Consider the following 16120-nt stretch of genomic DNA (forward strand, 5'->3'; position numbering starts at 1 on the left):
ACCATAGATTACCTCACTAAATATTCCCCTACCATAGATTACCTCACTAAATATTCCCCTACCATTGATTACCCCACTAAATGTTCCCCTACCATAGATTACCTCACTAAATGTTCCCCTACCATAGATTACCTCACTAAATGTTCCCCTACCATAGATTACCTCACTAAATATTCCCCTACCATAGATTACCCAACTAAATGTTCCCCTACCATAGATTACCTCACTAAATGTTCTCCGGCCATAGATTACCTCACTAAATGTTCTTCAGCCATAGATCCCCCCACTAAATGTTCTTCAGCCATAGATCCCCCCACTAAATGTTCTCATATCGTAGATTACCCCACTAAATATTCTTCTACCCATAGATCCCATTAAATGTTCTTCAGCCATAGATTACCCCACTAAATGTTCTCCAGCAGAGGTGATAAAAATGTGTTTCAATGTACTAAAAGTGTACTTTAATATCAGCAAGTACATTTCCACCACACTATTGTTTTTTCTTGTGCTAAATATACCATATACCATAATATATAATATCTCAAAATAGTACAATCAAGTACACTTAGTTGTCTTCAGCAGCACAGACACATTATTAGTTTAATATGTCCATAATTAGAACTCGAACATAGCACACTTATAGTACGTTATTCATGAGTGCACTGAAGTACATTAAGTATACTTAAATGAAACCTGGGAGGGTATGTTTGTGGAAAACTCCTTTTGTCAACACATAGGGCTCATTGCTATTGCTAACATAGCCGTGAATATACATAGAATAAAACCAAAAAGTGTATTCGTAATAATAACAATAATAACAACAATCAAAAATAACAATAACAATAATAATATCAATTATAATAATAATAATATGAAGAAGAACGTATAAATTTAAATGTAATGTATAAATGTCCTTAAAATTGGTAAAAAATAATACATTCATAACAACCCAGTTGTTTAAACAGTACTGAACTCACTCCAGTGTGAATTAATAAGAGCTAACAAATCAGGCAAAATATCCCCAAAACAACCAAACCCATTTTACCTGCAGGAAGAAGACAGAAAACCAAAGCCACTTCTGTTTGTCCATAGCACTGACATCCAGTACACACGAACACACAGTGTGTTTAGAATGATCATTTATGGCCACCACCGCTTGCTTCTTTCTTCTGGTTTTCCTCTCTTCTCTCTCTCTCTCTCTCTCTCTCTCTCTCTCTCTCTCTCTCTCTCTCTTATCTCTCCATCTCACCTCTCCTTGTTTTCTGTCTTGTCTTTTTTATTTCTCTTTCTGGTTTTTAATATTTCTCCCTCTAGTATTTCTCTCTTAATTACTCTCTTTGCTGTGGAGATGGGCTTGTTCCCTGTGCCTCTGGTCTGGTCTGGTGTGGTCTGGTGTGCTGTGGAGATGGGCTTGTTCCCTGTGCCTCTGGTCTGGTCTGGTGTGGTCTGGTGTGCTGTGGAGATGGGCTTGTTCCCTGTGCCTCTGGTCTGGTCTGGTGTGGTCTGGTGTGCTGTGGAGATGGGCTTGTTCCCTGTGCCTCTGGTCTGGTCTGGTGTGTGTCCCTCAGGGAATCTCAGACGACACTAAGAGTGAGATCCTCACACACAGCCAGGGGCACACACTGAAAGACACACACACACACACACACACACACACACACTCACACAGACACTGACAGACACACACACACACACACACACACTGACAGACACACACACACACACACACACACACTGACAGACACGCAGGTGTTTACTGTGGGTTCACAGCACCTGTCTGATGTGCAAACACACAGATAAGGGGAGTCACACACATACAAATACACACACACTGACACACACACACATACACACAAAAACACACACACACACACACACACACACACAAACACACACACACACAATCACACTAACCCTATATTAATGAATGTACCACACACACAAAAAGACACAAAACTATGCAAAACACAAACACACACACACACACACACACACACACACATCAGGCACAGCAGAACCTGTTGACCCCTTGTATTACTGATATTATTCATTTTAGAAAACTGAAATGACATGGTGTATTGCATTATGTTCAAACCACTCTTTCAGCCTAGTGAGTGCATCCTCTGCTGTCCCCAGCGAATTACCTTTCAGCAGACTGATACGGTGTCCTTCATGATCCTTGTTTACAAAACAAAGCTTGAGTCTCTCAGAGGCTGAGATAAGAAGTCTATGCAGAAGTCTCTCTCTCTCTCTCACACACACACACTCACACCACACACACTCACACCACACACACTCACACACGCTCACTGTCATACACACACACACACTCACACCACACAGACTCACAAACACACTCACACCACACACACTCACACCACACACACTTACACACGCTCACTGTCACACACACACATACACTCACACCACACACACTCACACACACACACACACACACACACACACACACACAAACACACTCTCACACACACACACACTCACACACACACACACACACACACACACACACACACACACACACACACACACGCTCACTGTCACACACACACACACACACACACACACTCACACACACACACACACACACTCACTCACACACATACACACACACACAAACACACACACAGCTGTAGTTGTGTATATCCCTGTGTTGTTCTTCTTTGTTCACACACGTCTGTTCTACATTGTTTGTGTATATCTGTATATGCTGTTCTACATGGTTTTATTTGTGTGTCAAAAGGTTACAGAGGCGACTCATCTGTTCATTAGAGCTCATTTATTAGTGCATCTGTATTACAACAGAAAAGACTGAAGGACATATAAGGACATAGAATGGCAGCCAAGGAGCGTTTACACTCATGCTTTTCAAACCTAAATCAAGATTCCAACATTCCATTCCAGAACTCTGGCATCTGACATTAAAGAGGAATTATGGTTTTTTTTTGTGTGTCTAAAAGCAAACAAGTCAACAAACTTGTAAACATCTCTTTGGATAAAAGCATCTGCTGAATGACTAAATGTAAATGTAAAAATCGTCATCAGAACTAAAAGCTAGCCACCGTGTGGCTGATGTATTTTAGTGAAATATTCTGCAAGGTCATGATATACCAAATGCTATTCTAAAAACATCATTGAATGGACATCAATCACAAACCTTGGCACATGAAACATTTCCTGAATCAGATTTTTACAAATATGAAGCAGCAACACAATCCAATACAAATGAAATACAGGCTACATATATAACATCAATTAAGTCCTGTTACTGTATTACACATTTAAATGAAAACATTAATTAAGAAAAGATTAGAAACACAAAAATAATCTCTCTGGCATTCTACAGAAATGTGTTTTTACTTTATAAAGTAAAGTATGTATTTGGTTGGGAAATCAGGGTTACGCTTCCAGATGGTCCCTAAAATGGCATTAATAATCTTGAGTTTATTTATATAGTATAAATAATAGCATTAATAATCTTGAGTATTATTTACAGTTATTAGTCTGAATTACATTTATACTGGATGTGTTATCCTCTCAATGGAACAGAAGGAAATGCTGGGTTTAGCTGCTGTGTGTGTGTGTGTGTGTGTGTGTGTGTGTGTGTGTGTGTGTGTGTGTGTGTTTTTACGCTGGCTTTTCCCCCTGTGGGCAGATAAACACATACGAATCACACTTAATCTTAAAGCCTGCATAAAGAGGCAGGGAGAACCTGTGCTCAAAGGTGTGGAGGAGAGTGAACTCGCGTTTCTTAGAGACGATCTTAACTTTGAAGAAGGTCAGGGTGCCAGCCAGCCAGTCCAGGTACACCCCCACACGGTGGCACCCAGCGGGTTTCAGTGCCACTGCTGTCTTGGTTTTGTTATGCCAAGCTAAGTATTCATAATCGCTGCAGTCCAGGCTCCAGGAGCAGCTGTTGCGGCCCAGGATGCAGTCATCGCCTTCGCCCTTCCTGGCAATCCTGATGTAGGCCACGCCGATGGAGACCAGGCCGTTCCACTTCACCTCCCAGTAGCAGCGTCCACTCAGCGGCTCCTCACATAGCACCTGTGTCTGGCTTTCAAACGTGTTAGGGTGCGGCGGGGACGGAATGTCCCACTCTCCCCACCTGATCTTGCCTTTCTTCAGGTAGAGCCTCGGATGGGCAGACTTTTGGTTCAGCGTAAGCTCACACTCATCTGTACGCACAGGTAGAGGCAAGGGTGTTAGAAATACTACATACATTACCATAGATACTACATACATTACCATAGATGTACAGACACGATAGCCAGACGCGATCTCTCAAACGTACATCTGTCTTGTCCTTTACCCAAACGGATCTCTCTGCCATGTTCCATCCTGTAGAAGAACAAAACAAGCATACGGGAATATTTACAAGATGTGAAATGATTGCAGGAAATGACTAAACTCTAGTTACCACAACTAACCTGAGTTCCCCTAGTGCAGTGGAGTCTTTTAATTTTAACATTTTATCTCTATTTTCTCCGGGGTGGTTGAACCTCAGATCCAAATGTTTCAAGTGGGACGGATTCTCTGTCAGGGCTTTGGCCAGAGCTTCACACCCATCTCCTTTAATGCTGCATAGGGACAGACTGCAAGCAAATACCAAACAGGTGAATGGAGAGCTTGAACCACCCACCATCATTTCATCTTCTATTACTCACAATAACACAATTGAACTGAAATGGATATTCAGCAACTGCATGTTACACAGCTACATTGTATATTAAGCCAGAGATATCTTGCAATAGACTCATCACCTACCAGAGTTTTTCCCACTTGCAGTCAGCGTTCTCTAACGTCTTACATAGTGCGATTACTCCCGCACACATTAGGTCGTTGTCACTCAGGTCGATCTCTCTCAGGCAGGAGCTCTCAAGGCATTCTGCCTTCAACTCAGTGGAGATGAGCTTACAGGTCTCCTCCGTCAGTGTACAACATGCAAGACTGTAGAGATAGACAATGGAAAAAGAATAAGAATGAGAATGAGAGATCGAAAGGCAAAAAGGGACAGACAGAGTTTAGTAAAAGGGATATCTCTTCGTTTAAGCTGAATGTAGCCACAGTGCTAATGCTAGACTTTACTTTACACCATTAGGTATTAGACCTAGGTGTAATCCACCAGGATGGATATTGTTAACATAAATTACAACTATATTTATTGCTTTTTACTTCATATTTATACCACCCATCTTTATATGTATATATATAAAATATATGTACTTACAGATATATATGTAATTACTTTCACTATTTTTGATGCAATCAATTCTAACAAATTATCCACATCAGCAGACAGAGAATTGAATATCTCTCAGAAATCTTGAATGATATGTACATATCTAGATGCATTTGGGCAGGGAGAGGTGTAGCTGAGAAAACGTGACCCTCGCCAGGCACTTACTTACCTCAGACTCTCAATCTTACAGGGTAAGTTCACTACGGCCGGAATGAGAGCCTTGGCTCCGGAGTCCTGCAGTGGGTTGAGACTCAGGTCCAACTCTCTTAAGGGACACGTTTCAGACTTGATAGCAGAGGACACAACTTCGTAGCAGCTCGGATCTTGCAGCCTGATGTCACATTTCTTTAGTCTGCAAGAAAAGTTAAGGTATTTGTACTAAATAAAGACAAAGAGCTAAATAAAGAATAATTTTGTGTGGTTAATTAGGATATTATTTCAATATGTAGAGCTGAGAAAGATATTTATGTTATTCAGGCATGACAAAGCTATATGGACACGACCCTTATATATCTTCTCAAAAACTACAGTTACATGTACTGTTGAATTTTGTAACATTTTTATGCCATGTGTGGGCAATATCTTGGCTTTGATCATATGATCGTAGCTTTGCTAATCAGCTGTTCCCCCTCCAGGTTTTTAGAAATTAAAACTATGTCCCCCGGGGGGTGTTTATGCCTTTTTCATACATTTAAGAATTGCACAGATATTTACAGACTTACATTAACTTCTCCAGTTTGCAGTCTGGACTTGCCAACCCTTTGGAGAAGAACTCCTTCACACCTGCATCTTTCAGGTGGTTGCCGGTCAAATCCAACTCCTTCAGGGTTGGACACTGAAGCAGCTTACCAATATACTCGCCACACTTCTCCGTAAGTTTGCAGGAGGCCAGTCTACAATAAGAGAAGCTGTATATTTTAGCACAGACATTGAGCAAAGTAGCATATGCAATAACACCTGCTTATTTGTGGTTAAAGTGTTTAAATACTTAAAAAAAAAAAAAGTATGACTAAATAAAGTAATGGAATGTTATACATTGTGTTATTAACTGAATACACTGTATATGAATGCTATAAATATTTAACATTATTGACAAACTTAAATAAGACCTTATAAGACTTTAATAAAACTTCATAAGACTTTAATCAGACCATAACCACCCATCTGACCTCAGAGTTTCTAGTTTGGTTACTCCAACAGAGAGGTGTTCAACCCCTGAATCCTGGAGATCATTGCAACACATGTCCAGATGTTTCAAGCTTGACTCAGCTGACTGCAGACTTGAAATAAGCTTTTTACAGGACCTCGCTTTGAGCCGACAGTGGGCAAGTCTGCAAGCAAAGAACACAGCCTTATATTGTCTGTTTAGAGTGACGTTATGTAGAATTTACTGTTAAGAAATGTTTTTGTAAGCAGATCGTTTTTCTAACATCATCAAATTCATATTGACAGTACATGGTGATGTGAACAGGATGTAAACACATTTGCCACCGCCACTAGCTTACCAGGTTTTTCACTATGTCATTTTAACCCCATGAAAATGTAAAAAACATCACCAAATCTATTGCTGAAATTCAGTTTTTTGTAACTGTCTTCAGAGAGCACTTCCCGTCCTAACTGGCACTTCGACTAGTGCGTAACTTGCAATTAAAGCAGTTACACTTCTGCACTCTTTCCTTCTTTTTATTTCATTTTGTTATATTTCTAATGTAAAGTAGTATTTATTTATTGTTACACCAGGTTCTATTGCTCGTAGCTTGAATATTCTCTCCCTTGTACGTCGCTTTGGACAAAAGCGTCTGCTAAATGACTAAATGTAAATGTAATCAATGCTGACTGTGCCGTTGCTGGTGTTTGGAAGGCCAGAAATGAGCCTGCTATTTTCATACAAAAACTCCACAATGCCTCATTAGACCGTGCTGAGGACAATCGGCTTCAGTATTTAGCCATAATGAAAAAAGGGGGCAATCACAATAAAGTATGCTTAGTACATCAATCCAAAAATGGCACTATGCGTTCCATAATATTACCCATGAGCACTCCTGTGAGATGCTCTGCGATGTACTGTACCTCAGAGTCTGTAGCTTGCAGTTTTCGTGAGCCAGGGCCGAGCACAGAAAGGCCACTCCCTGATCACCAAGGTCGTTGTCGCCAAGGTCGAGCTCTCTGAGGCGGCTCCGCTTCTGTGCTTGCAGAGCTTGGCTGAGGCTTTTACAGGCCCCGGACTCCAGCCCACAGCAGAATAAACTACAGAAATAATTTAAAGCATACACTGTTAGCCCCAATTTCTTATCAAGTCTACTGTACGTAAACAATTTAATTACAGTGCACTTAAAAAAATTAAGTTTTATGACATTACTACTAAATGTTAAGTATATTCTACCAAGTGTGATGACATTACTACAAGTTTCTAAGTATATTCTACCAATTTGTAGATATTGTCGAATGTGTGAATAACTTTAAGTGAAATGGCTTTAAATTACTGAGTTTTTTTCACTTAAAGAATTTAAGTTTATGACATTACTACTAAATGTTAAGTATATTCTACTAAGTGTGATGACATTACTACAAAATTCTAAGTACTTTGTAGATATAGTCGAATGAGTAAACATAGGTGTTAACTTAAGTTAAGTGGCTTTCAATTACTGAGTTTTATTCACTTAAAGAATTTAAGTTTTATGATATTACTACCAAATGTTAAGTATATTCTACTAAGTGTAATGACATTACTACAAACTTCTAAGTACTTTGTAGATATAGTCGAATGAGTAAACATAGGTGTTAACTTAAGTTAAGTGGCTTTCAATTACTGAGTTTTATTCACTTAAAGAATTTAAGTTTTATGATATTACTACCAAATGTTAAGTATATTCTACTAAGTGTGATAACTAAAAAATTCTAAGTATATTATACTACTTTGTAGATAAAGTCGAATGAGTGAATAACCTAAGTGTTAACTTAAGTTAAGCGGCTTTCAATTACTGAGTTTTAGTCATGACCAGAGTGCATTGTGGGAATGTGAATGCTCTTGACAGCTGAAAAGCATTAAGTAAATTAAGTCTGTAATTAATTTGGCAAAAAAACAAACTACAAATCTGCCGTGGTTAACCTAACGTGGTCACAACTTGAATGCGGAGCATGTTTAATTGAATCGCTCCTCTTGTTTTTTTACAATGTTTTGGAAGTGCAAGTACTGTCCTCATAGCTGTGAAAAGAGAGCACAGCTATTTAAACATTATAGACTAAAACATGGAAGTTAAGCAAGAACAGAGCCTTTTCCTTGTTTATATCAGGAATGTCTGTGTACGTTCAGGTTATGCTTAATTTGGGGAAATGCAAGCTGCCACAAGATGCAAGCTTGCAAGTAGGCGCTAACTGGTTGCAATAATAAAAAAAAAACTTTTATTTTTGTATTTATTTTTTACGTTTTTGTATTTTTGGTTTTCTAAAAAGTGTTGAAATAAAAGTGAAATAAAAAACTTGTCATTTTGAACTTGTAATTAAGTGCATTGAACTTACACACTTAAGTGTAGTAATTATGCAAAGCGATTTTTTTAGTGATTTTATTTTAAGTGAAATGAACTTCGGAATTAAGTGCATTGAACTTAATGCTTTAAGTTTAATCACTATGCAAAGCAGTTGATATTGCAATAGATTTTAAGTTAAATGTACTCAAGTTTTCATTACACATTACTTGATGTTTTTAAGGCAACCACTTTCCTCAATTTTTTTAAGTAAACTCAACTTATCTGGGCTTAGTGTATTGCAATAGATTTTAAGCTGAATCAACTTGGAATTTTAATGTTCATTGAACTTAATGCTTTAAGTGTAGTCACTATGCAAAGCAGTTGATATTGCAATAGATTTTAAGTTAAATGTACTCAAGTTTTCATTAGACATTACTCGATGTTTTTAAGGCAACCACTTTCCTCAAATTTTTTAAGTAAACTCAACTTATTGGGGCTTACAGTGTAGGCATGATACTGCTAGATATCAAGTTACAAAATGAGTCATGATCAGTGGCATTCTGTGTGACCCTGTAGGTCAACTGATAACAGCTAGGCGCTAACAAGAACAAGGACATGGGTTGAATACAGACCAAGGACGTAGGTTAAATATGTATGGAGCCTGCACATGAAAATGTATATTTGCACTGTACTCTAAATGGTTGCAGATCAAAGTTGTTGAATGTATGTGAATAAATGTGAACATGATTGAACACATTGCGTGTTTGTTACCATTGCTACATTAAAAAGCTACAATTTTTTTCATGAGAAGAGCAAGATGTTTGCGTGAGCCATTTGTGTGAGCCGACAAGCTTTGCCGAGCCTTACCTTAGAATCTCAATTTTAGAGCCGCTGCCCTGCAGCACTCCAGAGATCATATTCATCCCAGAATCTTCAAGCTTGCCAAGTTCATTCTCACTCAGGTCCAGGTCTTTGACTTGAGAGTGAGGGTTCATGAGGGATCTGCCTAGTGGACTAAAGCTTTCCTTAGTCAGGTTACACCGATTGAGCCTGGAGAGTCATGAAAATGAAATGTCTATCAGGGAATGTGTGTGGCACATCTCTCTCATCATACTGTTACCGTGTTTCCTCTGGCTAACAGACCAGTTAGATCCAGAGGAGTCCTGGTGATGTGACTGAGCATTTATTGAGAGCAGTACAACAAACAAACTGGGCTGCAACATATGAACTGTGCTGCAACAAAAGAACTGTGCCGCAACATCTTATTTTGTGTTACACATGAAGTCCGGTACAGCAGTTCTAGCTTAATAGTCAGGATGTGATTGAGTTTGGTAACACTAGTAAACTGAAGAAATCCTAGAACAGCAATATTTGTCACATAAGGGAAATAGACAATGAATTTCAAAGTCATCATCACCAAACTGTTCTATGATATGCATATTAGCATGACACAGGGTTTTCATCCCCACAATCATGCTGTTATACAGTACAACAGCACACAGTACTTAATGTGGAATATTTCACTCACCTTAATAAAAAATAAAAAGAATCAATAATTTACTCAAGAGAACAGAAAGGACCTAGCCATTAAGGTGCTGATGACATATTTGATTTAGCAAAGGTCTCTGCCCTGCTCCTTAAGTCCCTTAAGTGACCAAGCTATGTTGTTCATGAATTACAGACTGGACAATCTATTGCTACTTACTTTGCTCGATTTGAAACGCAGACGACTCGGAGTAATTGTTTAACATCCGATTCGGAGTTGGACTGGTACTTCTTCATATCAAACTCCTCTTGAATTTCCTTATTTGTCTGCAACAAAATGATCAGATTCTGATCCAGAACCTCTGATGAACGACGCTGGATTACTTCACTAATCTTTTCTGGTAGAGACTCGTCGTTCAGTTCTTTCAGAAACTCAAAGAGTTTGATCTTACACTCTTGTGAAGCTCCACGTAACCTCTTCGTTATGTAGTCGACTGTTTTCTTATTGTCGTCTTCCCATTTAAGGGGTGCATCCTGTGAGTTGTCAAGCAATTTCAAGAATTCCTCAACAAATGACCGATTAGACTTCTCAGAGAGGCCGAGGAGGAATCTTACAAAAAGGTCAAGATTTCTGTTTTTGTTCTTGTTCTTTATGGCCCTTTCCACAGCAGACATGTGGACATTAAACATTGTTGGCTTTGCCGTCCATTTCAATGTGGTGGTTGTGTGCTTAATTGGATTCTTCTTGTTGAGTACAAATGACAGAATGACATACACAGCAGCTAGAATCTGTTGAAAGCAAGGATTGAAAAAACGAATCTTTCGGACTCCTGAGTTGAGGAGTGGATTGTCGTTCTGTTGTTCGAAGTTTTCAGTGCATATCCCCGAGAATACAGCATGCTCATCAGCATCAAGTCCACAATCTTTCAGATCCTTTGGCTCAAAGTCTAATTCTTCACCCTTTTCAATCATTTGCCAGGCAAGCTTTCCCAGTTTTAGTGTCACCTTTTCTGCAAGGCTTTCGTCCAGCTGTTGGACATGGTGGCACAGATAGTTTGCTAACAGCTGTGTCCAGCTTGAGAAGGTCTTTTTCGTATCCTTCAGTACAATGGACAACATCCGGCAGAAAGCTGGAATGTCACACAAGACACGGAGGGTTGTTGACTCATTCATGTATGAAATGATCTTGTCAGCCTTTCCATCGCTTCCTTTATGCACCTTTCTGAAGTACTCCTCCTTTTGCTGCTCGTTAAAGCCCTTCAGCTCAGTCACCATATCCACAAGTTCAGGAGGAAGGTGAGCGGCTGCTGCTGGTTGTGAGGTGATCCAGAGGAGTGCTCCATCCAGAAGATCTCCCCTGACAAGGTTGGTCAACAGCACATCCACAGAAGCCTTTTTCTCTATGTTACAGAAGAGCTCACTTTTCCAATGAGAAGAAGACCAATGATACTCATGCAGCCCATCCAAAATGATGACTGTCTTGTATTTTGGATCAAGAAAAAGCACATGAATTCCATTGACAAAATCACCAACCAAATCTAACAGACTGTGGGTTTCTTTTCTCTTACTGTTCAAGTCCTTAAAAGGAATGGTAAATATGAAATCCACATCTTGATTGGACTTTCCGTCAACCCAGTCCATGATGAACTTCTGCACAGATATTGTCTTGCCTGTGCCGCTGATTCCTTTGGTCAGCACAGTTCTGACCTTGTCTTGTTTGAATATGTCTGTGCATTTGATTACTTGATCAGATTTTGGGATGGTGATGTCTAAGTCTGTATAGATGTCACTAAGTGGCACCCTTCTCTCTTGGGTGGCACTGTCATGGACATCCTTATACTTCCTTCTCAGAGAATCTTTGAGCTTTTCTTGGAATTCTGTCAATAAAATAATATAAATGTATAAAAAACGAATTCATAATTCGTTATATAATTATTATAATGTATACATTTGTTATGAATTATGAATCAAACATGGCTTCAAATGTGTGCATATTTGTATAGATTTTTATGTTTTTGTCTGTTTTTCATATAAACCTAGTTCCTGTTTGAAAAATGTAATAGTGTTCTATGACTTTGACACAACAATATGCAAAGAAGACATTGGAATAGTCTCTGATCTACAAAAACCACGCCCACACTGTTACCTTATCTTTCAGAGATTAATTGAATACAATGAATTAATTTAATGAAGAATGGATCATTGAATGTTATGTATAATGGAAAAAAAACAGTTAATGTTAGCCAAGTAATACTGATAATTTGAACAAATGGAGGATAGCGTTGCTAAGCAGATTTGATTGTGATCTTTTACGGCAGTGCAGACTGGGATCTCTTGTGGGCACTAGGGCTGCCCATTCTTAGCCCCGTTTCACACTGGCTGCATTGAGTTGGCAACCTGAGTCTTGTAAGTTTCAGCCTATTTTTATGCGAAAGGGAAGCAAGTGGTTCTCAGCAAGGACAGACGGTAAAAAGATTGATGATGTCATATATTTGTCATATTGACGTCATGCCAGCAACATTACATAAACTGACACCTTTCACTGCAGTTTCGATGTCAGAGATGACAAAAAATATAAACATAATATTTTTTTAACGATTTAAGCAAAAGCATGTTATGAAAGGGGAAAGTCTAGGCTACGTGTGTACTGTATAAATATAGGGTATAATTACATCATGGATAAATTAGTAGGTTTTCGTTGCGTGCTCTCTCTCTCTCTCTCGCCCTCACACTGCAGGACTAATACAAGTCACATAACTGATTTCTGGTCACAGCTGGGCAACTTTCTGGTCTTTACTTTATCAAAGGCAAAAACTCAATGCAGAAAGATAAGGCTAGCGGCTAGCAGTGGGGCAGCAGGAGAAACGTGAATAAACACACACTACCGAAAAGCAACTATTCTGCAAAGCAGCCGCCAGAGACACGCACCACAGCGAGTGTGAAAAGGGCCTTGCTGTCTGCACTCCACTGCCTCCTGCTGGCCGTGCACTGCCCATGCAAAAGCCTAGCACTTTATTCACATGTGTCTTGCCCCTCAGACAATAATCTCACTGGTTTAGTTTTGCTCTACTTAGGGTTAAAGGTGACCTTTTTTTATAATGGCTATTCATCTCATTTATGATAAATACGGTAAAATATATACATACAGTATATAAGACTATCACAGTGTGTTAGAGCAGGCTACCTTTGAAAGAAGGTAGAGGAGGTCCGGAATCTAAAAGGAAAAGAAAGAAAATATGTCTTGAAACATCCTTACAGACAGCTTACACTAAACTGGGTTTAACATTCACAATCAACTCTTTTTGGTGGTAAGTTATCACTATATAATTCCCCTGAAGTATGGCTGTTTGAAACTCAATGGTACAAATACTCATGCCAAGTCTAAGTGATTCATGACATGAGTTAGACTGCTGGGTCAGATCCTGCTAAAGCCATGGAAGGCCTTTGTGTAAAGCCATGGAAGGCCTTTGTGAGACTAAAGTGAGCATTTGACCAGCTCGTCCATGGAAGGCCTTTGTGAGACTAAAGTGGGTATTTGACCAGCTCGTCCATAGAAGGCCTTTGTGAGACTAAAGTGAGTATTTGACCAGCTCGTCCATGGAAGCAGGTATCAGAAATTAGAGTTGGTTTACTCTCAACAACAGTGGTGTTCAATGTTAAACATTAATGTATGAGTAATGTCAACAATAATGACCTAGTAACTATGACCCCAATCATTAAATCTAGTAATGACCTCTGATCTCTATCTGGTCTGGGGAGAGATAATAATGAGTAGTACTATACAACACAAGAAATAAAATGGTAAAGAATCAAATGTATATTTTCATCTGATTGGGTGGGTAACTTGAGAAAAAGAGACAATCACTCAACTAAAATTCTGGATTAAGTCGCCCTCAATTTTGTTGCCACAGATAACGGGGGCATTGATGATCCCTCCATGGCTGGCGTTTGCGTTTGCGTTGACCGTGAGCCCAGCCTTGTCCTGGGGACCAGCAGCCCCACTGCCCTGTGCCACGCTACACAGATGGAAACCACACAATGGACATTTACATCATAGATAACAGAAGCTTGGTCCAAGTAGTTCTGAAGGGTCAGGACTGGTTTCTCTACCGGATGGGTCTTCAGATGGGTAAAGGCATATCAGACTTTTCTGTGCACTTCTCTTTTTTAGGGGTTGGTGAAAAAGGGTTTTAAAGAATTTACTGGTCTGTGGACGTATGCCCAATACTTTATATTCAACCAGTTACGCAGATATGTATTCTATTAAAGTATTCAAGTTGGCTACATGCAGCTTCAGGCGCCCTATCAAAATGATATAAATAAGCAACAGATAGGTGCTGAAAGAAAATATCTCATATTAGAACATTAAAAAAATCTTGATATTTAATATGATCAGCAGGAGACAGATAGAGAGAAATACCTGTGATCCGGTTTCTGTGACATGGCGGACACCAGAAATCACCTGAAAGACATGAAATCACCTGAAAGGCATGAAATCACATGAAAAACATGAAATAAGAAATATATATATATATATAAAAATAAGACGCATTACTCGAGCTACAAACCCAAACGGAGCCGTAGAGACACTGAACAACATAAACGACTTTAGGTTAATAATGCAAGAAAAGCATGTTCGCCCAGTTCAGTGCACAACATAACCCTGTCTCAATACTTATATTACAAATATTATTCTATGAAATTATATAAAACTTTAAAAAACTACCATAATTACCACTGAAGTAAAGATGGGTGGACACACATAAATATACGCATCCCTCGATAGATATTTGACAACGTTCAATATTTTTGGCATAAAATAAAAATATTATTGTATGAAAGGATATAAAACTACCATAATTACCACTGAAGTAAAACAAAGTGTAGATGTAATTATACGCATCCCTAGATAGATGGGTAGATTTTGACAAAGGACAATCTTTAAAAAAAAAAGATATACATGTATATACATATTTTTTTGGCATCAAATACATCAATATTATGTCAATATTATTAGCATATAAATCAGTGACTCTAATGCCAGTGAACAACCTTCAGGCGTGAGAGAAAACCCACCTGTTCAACACTGGACATCTACAGCTCCTTTCTCTTCTTCGTCTGTGAAGTTCTGACACAAACCACCGTAATCAGTGTCTTAAATCACTCTCTTCTCTCTCTCTCTCTCCCTCTCTCTCTCTCTGTGTGTGTGAGAGAGAGAATATGTGAGTCATCACTGATAAGGTGTCATCTAGCACAAGAGGTAGATTAGACAGTGTTTCAGAATGCTTTTATTTCTCTTGTTCATATTCTTGTAATTCTCATTAGTACCTAAGAATGCCCCCCCCCATTTTCTTCTGTGAGGCGCATTGTGTTACCTCCTGGTATGAAATGTGCTGTATAAATAAACTTTTGAAGGTTCCTGTTTAATGCACATACCATCATCAGTTGCAATTGGCCAAGAGGGAGTTAAAGATCTGGTGGTCTATAGCGTGTGTATGGAGTGAAATTACAGTTTGATCCCTAAACATGTTCTTGAGTCTGCATAAGAGAGGTCTATGGCAGACACTGCACAAGGACGAGGTGTAAAGGTCACAGCGGTCTCATGATTGTAAAGCGTGCTTATCTCTCTCTTCATCACATCACTGCCGGTGATATCTGCTACATTATTAGGCTACAGTTCTGAAAGCACACCGGTTGGTAAATTGATAACTAGCCTTCATCTGACACCAACAACTGAAACAGTCTGAATCAATATATCTTACACCCTGCAAACGGAGCAGAGTAACAACCTACTCTCCTTGATTCATCATCGCCTACTACCCCTTCTGGGGCTTAGGCCGCAAACAAGAGTTCTCCAAGCATCTCGGTCCTGAGCTAACATCTCAAGCTGTCCCCAAGTGTAGCCCAT

The 16120-nt window shown here is 39.2% G+C and overlaps 2 protein-coding genes across 2 annotated transcripts in view; both read right to left on the minus strand.

Moving 5' to 3' along the window:
- LOC105904217 (B-cadherin-like) overlaps positions 1-2174 on the minus strand; it is a 26889-nt gene extending 24715 nt beyond the window's left edge. Inside the window, exons 1-2 of the mRNA XM_031562218.2 lie at positions 2163-2174; positions 1333-1584 (exon numbers count right to left, since the gene is read on the minus strand). Coding sequence (XP_031418078.1) covers positions 1333-1584; positions 2163-2174 — 264 coding nt within the window. The remainder of the gene's footprint in view (positions 1-1332; positions 1585-2162) is intronic.
- A 608-nt stretch (positions 2175-2782) lies between these two features.
- Positions 2783-15408, minus strand: LOC116219990 (NACHT, LRR and PYD domains-containing protein 12-like). The gene is made up of 14 exons (XM_031564626.2): positions 15289-15408; positions 14633-14693; positions 14083-14228; positions 13397-13426; positions 10433-12089; positions 9595-9777; positions 7331-7507; positions 6430-6591; positions 5983-6153; positions 5430-5612; positions 4786-4968; positions 4449-4613; positions 4313-4359; positions 2783-4196 (listed from the first exon to the last, which is right to left on the minus strand). Exons 2-14 carry the CDS (start codon positions 14653-14655, stop codon positions 3646-3648), a joined length of 3678 nt encoding a protein of 1225 aa, XP_031420486.1. The 5' UTR covers positions 14656-14693; positions 15289-15408; the 3' UTR covers positions 2783-3645.
- Between the last annotated feature and the right edge of the window lie 712 nt (positions 15409-16120).

The sequence above is a fragment of the Clupea harengus genome, chromosome 3, assembly GCF_900700415.2.
Source record: "Clupea harengus chromosome 3, Ch_v2.0.2, whole genome shotgun sequence".
In the NCBI taxonomy this organism is placed as follows: Eukaryota; Metazoa; Chordata; class Actinopteri; order Clupeiformes; family Clupeidae; genus Clupea; species Clupea harengus.

Excerpts from the sequence above, each read along its gene's own strand:
- LOC116219990 (XM_031564626.2), bottom strand. The coding sequence starts at position 14,655 with ATGTCACAGAAACCGGATCACAG. Across the intron at positions 7,508-9,594 it reads TCTAAAATTGAGATTCTAAG|TTTATTCTGCTGTGGGCTGG; the intron begins GTAAGGCTCGGC and ends TTATTTCTGTAG. Across the intron at positions 4,614-4,785 it reads TGCAAGTGGGAAAAACTCTG|TCTGTCCCTATGCAGCATTA; the intron begins GTAGGTGATGAG and ends ATTTGCTTGCAG.